This window comes from Carassius carassius, chromosome 2 (assembly GCF_963082965.1).
Source record: "Carassius carassius chromosome 2, fCarCar2.1, whole genome shotgun sequence".
Lineage (NCBI taxonomy): Eukaryota > Metazoa > Chordata > Actinopteri > Cypriniformes > Cyprinidae > Carassius > Carassius carassius.
In genome coordinates, this window is record NC_081756.1 from 49,380,705 (window position 1) to 49,387,997 (window position 7,293).

The 7,293-nt window shown below is 43.6% G+C and overlaps 1 protein-coding gene across 1 annotated transcript; it reads left to right on the forward strand.

The window, feature by feature from the left end:
• Positions 1 to 526: 526 nt before the first annotated feature.
• On the forward strand, positions 527 to 6,674 carry LOC132111402 (zinc finger protein 219-like). The gene is made up of 4 exons (XM_059518673.1): positions 527 to 960; positions 1,040 to 3,092; positions 3,414 to 3,557; positions 4,337 to 6,674. Exons 2-4 carry the CDS (start codon positions 1,043 to 1,045, stop codon positions 5,467 to 5,469), a joined length of 3,327 nt encoding a protein of 1,108 aa, XP_059374656.1. The 5' UTR covers positions 527 to 960; positions 1,040 to 1,042; the 3' UTR covers positions 5,470 to 6,674.
• Positions 6,675 to 7,293: the final 619 nt, after the last annotated feature.

The window sequence follows — 7,293 nt, forward strand, 5'->3', positions numbered from 1 at the left end:
GGGGGGATTAAGAGAAAGAAAGCAAGAAAGAAAGACAAGGGGGGGGGGGGCAGTATGATTGATATAGTGTGATACCGTTGTGAGTCACAGCTGAGCTAAAATGACAACTGGCTCAGTTAGCCACCATTTCATCCAAGTCTTATGTCACAGATAAACATACTTTCACACACACACACACACACACACGCACACACATTAATGCACAAATAAACACTTGATTGTTTACATGAACCCATACTCAGAAACAGACATACAGTTCAGTCTGTTCACAGAGGTAAATACTGAAAAGAAAGAGAAAAAACACCCACACAAACATAAGCATAGTGACACATATCCAGGCATACAGACGCCCTCACAGATGTTTAGCAGATTGTCTTTCTGTAATCATCAATGAAATTCATTTTCTCTTATTTATGAAATAAGCAGGTGTTTCTCTCTCTCTCTCTCTCTCTCTATATATATATATATATATATATATATATATATATATATATATCTTTCTTTCTTTTTAAATTGTGTCTGGGACTGTCTCCTGCAGACTTATGCAATGTATGCATGTGTGACTTTATGTAATTATTCACTTCTGTCAGTGCATTGTGTGTTAGTGTGAGCGAGTTGCTTAGGTAATGAGGGATTGATGGGGTGAGAGAAGTTGTATCTGTGTGTATGGATTTTAAGGTGTATGTATGTATTTTTGTTCTGATTTAAGCAGCTACTGTAAGTGTATCTGCAGGAAGGGTGTGTGGGGAAGTCCAAACATCTCACGCCCATCCTGTTTGGGACAGTCCATGTCCTGCTCTGCCCTTAGACCCGTACACAGGAACAAATGTGTGTACACTAATTTTTTTATTCTGTGTTGTACTTGACAGGAGACTGTTGGAGGAGGTCAGGCAGATTGCCACAATCAGAATGCACCCTCTTTAATTCAAGGAAGTGAAGCATGGCATAGACACATCAACAGTGAGTGATCTATCTATCTATCTATCTATCTATCTATCTATCTAGATCTAATCCCAATTGTCTATCTTTTCTCGCTCAGAGTATGGAATCCCCACCAGAGATTATGCTGGCTCTTTCATGTGAGCCTCCATTGTCTCCTTCCTCTATGCCGTCTCTGGACCACAGTCCCCAATTCCTACCCCAAAGTCCTCAATCTACTCCTTTTAGCCCTCAAACTGAACTCTATGCTCCAGTATCACCATGCCCCCTTCCAGAGGCCAGCCTCCAAGATGAGGAGGAGGATGAGGAGCTGTCAACGCCCCCATCACCCACCCCAGCGGTGGCGCTGTTTCCTAGTGAATTGGAGCTTGGCAGTCCTTCATCAGACACCAGTCCTTCAGCAACACCATTAGCACCTTTTCCGGGTTTTGGAGTTCTGGAACAGGCAATCTCCTCTGGTCAAAGTACCACCTGTGATGATGAGTTGGATCTTCAGCTTTTTAACAATGATGGCATGGCTTTCCCTGGAGGGACAAGCTCTGGGCCTGGCCTAAGGTTCCCATGCCATGTGTGTGGAAAGAGGTTCCGCTTCCAGAGTATTTTGTCTCTGCATGCTCGGGCACACAGTTTAGACAGGGAGCGTCGAGCTTCAGCTCCCTACCTGACCACACATGCCAAACTGCAGCAGAACCATGTGGGCGACAGTGTAATCCAGACTCTCAACAACAGAGAGCTTGGGCTGAAACAGAGTCCATTATCTGGGTCATTACAAAAGAGTATAGATGAAGACATGGTTCCAGAGGAACCTCTTCAAACTGCAAGCAGCCCTCAGTTCCTTTTTGAAGAAAACACTGCCCTGACTCCACCTCTAACAGAGGAAGCACCAATCTCAACCTCCTTCTCTCCACTCAGCCAAGCCCACTTGGAAGACAACACCCTCTCCACAGCTGCTTCTGCCTTCCGGTGTCATGCCTGTAAGGGTAAGTTCCGTACAGCTTCAGAGTTGGCTCGTCATGTGCGGATCCTCCACAACCCCTACAAATGTACAATGTGTCCCTTCTCAGCCAGTCAGGAGGAAAGACTGGCTGCCCATCTGCAGGAGAGCCACCCACCTGAGGATCCTGCCACTGAAACGGTTTTCCCTTCTCCCCCTATAACAACACCAACAGAGACTCCTCCCTCACAAATTCCAGTTGTTCCAGCTTTCCGATGCGAGACGTGCGGGCAGCGTTTTACTCAGTCCTGGTTTTTGAAGGGGCACATGCGGAAGCACAAGGACTCATTGGATCACAAGTGCCAGGTGTGTGGTCGTGGCTTCAAGGAACCTTGGTTTCTAAAGAACCATATGAAGGTGCATCTCAACAAGCTGGGCCTCAAAGCTGGATTGGGAAATCTGGGGCCAGCTGGAAATGAGCAATCGAAAGGTCCTGCAAGCACACAAGTGTTGGGGGCCCTGTATACTAATTTGCTCTTGGCTCGCAGTATGACCAGTGGTGGTGGTTCAGGAAGTCGCACCGAGAGGTCAGATGCCAGTGCAGGCTCAAGCAAATCCTCTATATTGGGTTATTTGGGCTTACCCAAAGACAACAGCAATGGAAGTTGCATGGAGCGCCTGCAGGCAGTGGCACAGGTTGCAGAAATGGGTAATGGTGGAGGACGGGGAGGTAACACAGCAGACGGAGAGGACAAGGCAGCCATGTGGCAGCTGGTTGCTCGCAGTCTGGTAGCAGCACAGCACAACCAACAGCAGCAGCGATCTCCTTCGCACCATCAGCTTCCTTCCTCACGAGGCACAGTTGCTGGGGAAGCCAAACAGTTGAGGGCCTACCTAGGTGGAATGGGTTCTAGAGAGGAGCTAGAGGGATCTAGTCAACCTTGGGAGTGTCCAGATTGCGGCAAGCTGTTCAGAAGCCTTCAGCAGGTGGTTGCTCATTCCCGTGTTCATGTCCAGAAACCACAGAAAGGTCAAAGTGCCAGAGCGGGCATGTCCAGAGATGAGGACATTATAAACAGTGTGAGTGGAGCTCAGGCAACAGGCGGAGTAGGAGGAGGACAAAGAACTAGTGAAAATGAAGGAAGGCAGGAGGAAAAGCAATTACCATCAGGTGTTGGGACAGCTGGGAGCTTCCATTCTGTCATATCACATCTTTCTGGTAAGGATCAACCAGCATAATCGAAAACAGCTGACTTTATCAGTACTATATATCTTATCTGTTACAATCCTTTCATACTCTATGCTATTACAATGCAGGACACAGATTGTTTATATATATATATATATATATATATATATATATATATATATATATATATATATATATATATATATATATATATATATATTCACTGATATTAGTTTTGGAACATTTCCTCCCTGTTTTTCAGGAAGGCACGATTGTTCTTAGAAACAGTGTAGGCTCAGATTATATTTCAAAGCAATTGCTTTTATTCATTATATGCTATCTCATCTCAAGGTCAGAATGGTCTAAGGGGGTCATCCTCTTCCACTTCATCTTCAAGAGAGCGTGTTCGAGGAACAGGGATAAAGGATTGCCCCTACTGTGGTAAAGCCTTCCGGTCTTCCCATCACCTTAAAGTGCACCTCCGTGTACACACAGGTAAGACCAACATGAATAGTGGAAATGTGATTCTCAACCTAATGCCATGTGCTCACCAGAGTGTACACAGCCGGGTCCCACGAGCCATTTGGAAAAATTATATTTCAGTAAACCTATAAGATTTATAATATTAGATTACATAATCTACAGTAACATTATTTTAAATTGATCCTACTGTATAACAATGGTAGTAAAAAGGTGCATAATCCTACATATTCCTAATTTTAGTTTGATATGTTTTGTGCATTACACTTGTAGTATATACTGTATAGACAACAAGCTCAGATCCGAAAATACCTTTTTTATTTAATGTTCAAATCTTTAGCACTTAGTTATTTTATTCTAATTGGATGTCTTATATTATGTCTCCATTTAGATTAAGCATTTTTTTCTACAGAAATCTCACAGAATTCTATACCTCTGCACGATCATTTCCCCGATTTAGCTCGATTGAAACCATTTGCTATCAGGTTCACCCACAAAATGTCTTCTACCAAAAAAAAAAAGGCAGTGCTTTCACGCTTGATGAGAGATGGAATGTCCTAATTTAACAGTAATGCACTGGGGACTACACCTGATGTTGCATATGATGACAGGCACTGCCATCTATCTAGTACTGTGTGTAATTGCATATAGTCATTCCACACAAACAATTACTTACTTGTTTACCACAACAGGCTCCATTATGAAGCATTGCTATTATTAACCAAATTTCTGTTATTAAAATCACATTTTAGTTTACAATCGACTTAACAAGAGTGCTTTATTCCTGGTTTTAGGTGAGAGACCATACAAATGCCCACACTGTGATTATGCTGGCACCCAGTCTGGCTCTCTCAAGTACCACCTTCAGCGTCATCATCGTGAGCAAAGGAATGCTATGGCAACCACCACAAATTCCCCATCACCGAGCCTCCCCTCTCTGACTGGCTGTCCTCATGAAGGGGTGAAAAAGCGCCGTCATCCCTCCATGTCTCAGTCTTCTTTTGGGAGGGTTCCTGGAGAGGCTCCTTCTTCAAGGCACAGTCAGTCATGGGCTGCAAGCCTGCCAGAGAAGAAGGAGGGCACTGCTGCATCTGGACATCACAGAGAGGGAGATGTGGAGAGTCAGTATCTCAGTCTTTCGGGGATGATGGGTACACTATTTGCCGGCGGTCTAGAACCAAGTTGGATTGGAGAAGTGCCACCTCCAAAAATGCCCAAAGTGTCTCGACGGAAACCCCTTACTACAAGCCGCATGATGTCAGCAAATGGTTACCAGGGCGGGATGCAGTCCAGTGGGTCCCAGGAAGGAAGCTTTGAACCTCTGGACCTTTCCCGCCGCCCTTTACAAGATGAAGGGGGAGTGAGTAGCTCTGTCGGTGGACCATCAGGTGTCTTTAAAGGAGGGAATGACATCCTCAGTCAATGTGTCTTCTGTCCCTTCCGGACCTCTTCTGTTGAGCTTATGGCCATGCACCTTCAGGTTAATCACACCAGCAAGTCTCGTCGCAAGAGAGGAGCCTCTCTCTCATCCACCAATCATTCTACAAGGCTAACTTTGGCCGGTTCAGACCGCGATTCCCTGGCTCTGTGGAAGTTCCTCGGTGCAGAGGATGGAGTAGCATCCCCTGAGAATTGGGTTTTGTCAAAGGCAAGAGCTGAGAATGGAGTTAGCCCAGAGAACCGGGACACAGAGGACAGTTTTGAACTGAACTCTGGAACTGTGGGAAGCGTCGGTGAGAAGGGACTTAAAATGAGAGAGGAGCTGGATGAGGAAGATGAGGAAGTCGATGAGGAGGAGGATGACCTGGAAGGAAATGGCTATTTTGGAAGTGTACCCCAGAGTCAGAGCAGAAGGGCTAGGTCTGTTTCATCAGACCTCGCTGCTGAGGATCTGCCCAAGGAGGAGGAAGGCGTCTTGGGGAAATAACATCAGACAAGAACCCTGGATGAGTTTGGACATAGCAGCAGGAGACAAACATTTGGGAAATACAGTTGTCCAGGGTCCCTCATATTATTCAAACCAAGGGCAGACCAGTCGCTATGCTAACATACTGTACAGTGTCAAATAACCTGCAAAATTATTTAAATCAGACATTCCCCTTAATATATTCCCCGAGCCCTCCTTGGTTAGTGATCGATTACCTCTACACAGACACAGAGATATCCAGTATTGTATGCTAGTCCAAGCCTGTCTCGGGGCCTTCTTGAACACTGTTCTCCTGTTCCTGTCTTCTTGTCAGTGAACGCAATTCATGCCAAGTTGTATATTATTAACAATTTCCTTGCTCCTGTGAATCTTGCTTTCATCTCATCGAGGACCTGGAATGTCAATCTGGGAAGCCGGAAAAGCAAAAAAGAGACACTGCTCTTAATCGCTACGATATACAGTATTAATGCTGCGAGAGACGGACATCCTACTTCCACGTGAACTTGATCTGACTGCACGTCTTCAGCAACATAAGGAGTGGGCACACTTCTTACCATGCACCTGCCAGACTCTGAACAGAATGCTGTGATAACTGAACGGTACTTGTGAATCACCTCTAACAGAACAGGACAGAGTAAAGAGTATATTACCAGATATCCACACACTGCCAGTCTGCTCAGACGGGTCTTCTTCAGATATTATATCAAACAGAGATTCTGCCTCTTCTATATGCTATTTCTTTCAGTGCCTGTTGATGTAAAAGGTTTTTTAGCTGATTCAGTAACACAGGAATATAGTTACAGTGAATATATACAGTATATATGTGTAGTTGTGCTAGAGCGTTCTGTGACAATATGGTGGCAGTTTGTGTGACTATGTCAGCTGTGAATGAAACAATGAATGAGCCCAGAGCACCACATGTGGGAACAGCTGGCCATTTGACAAGGGCCCCAAGGAAGTGTTTACATTACAGACACCAACAGGATTTCCGTGTGGAATCCAGACCACTGTTACTTTGGAAATATTTCAAATTTCAGGGTTCAAAATTTATCACAATCTAGAAAATGGAGGCTCTGCAATATATCCTAAATATTCCTGTGATATCTCAGATTCTCAAACCACCCGAGAGAGGGAGGAAAGCGGGTCTCTAAACATTCAAAAAACGTTTTTTTTTTTTTTTTAAACATCAAAAACTGGAAAAATAAGTAAATAAATAAATAACACACACTAACAAATTCAGACATCCCAGTAGAACATGTAGCTTTTGTAAAGATAAGAGATCACAAAAGAGGACAAAAAATATGTTGTTTTCCTTTTAAGAAGTGTTAATGGAAACAGATATGGGTATAAGTTTTATAATAATTATAAAATAAGACTCCTTCAGAATGTTTTTAGAGCACTGTGCAAAGTTTATTTTCCCCCAAACTCACTTTTGTTTTGTCTTTAAATGCAGACCAAACTTTAATATTTTTTTTTCCACAAACCATTTATTTTTCATAATGCTCCAGATTCAATTCACGTTCCCTTAAACTGTGTTTTTACATATCTATAAATCAACAAATCAATCATTTAGACACACAATCAATGTTAAAGCTTGCCTGATGATCTTGAAACTTCAGTGATTGCTAATATATGTATAAGCTGATGCAGAAATCGTGTCCAAGACATGTCCCTGTATCAGCATTGTCAGTCTGACTGATCTGCTTGCCAAATTTGATTTGATGTAATCGTGTCGCATTTTTGATGTGAAATTAGCACATCTTACAAATAATGATCTAGTTTCCTCGTCCAACTCTGTGAAATCATTTTCATCGGGTCATCTCA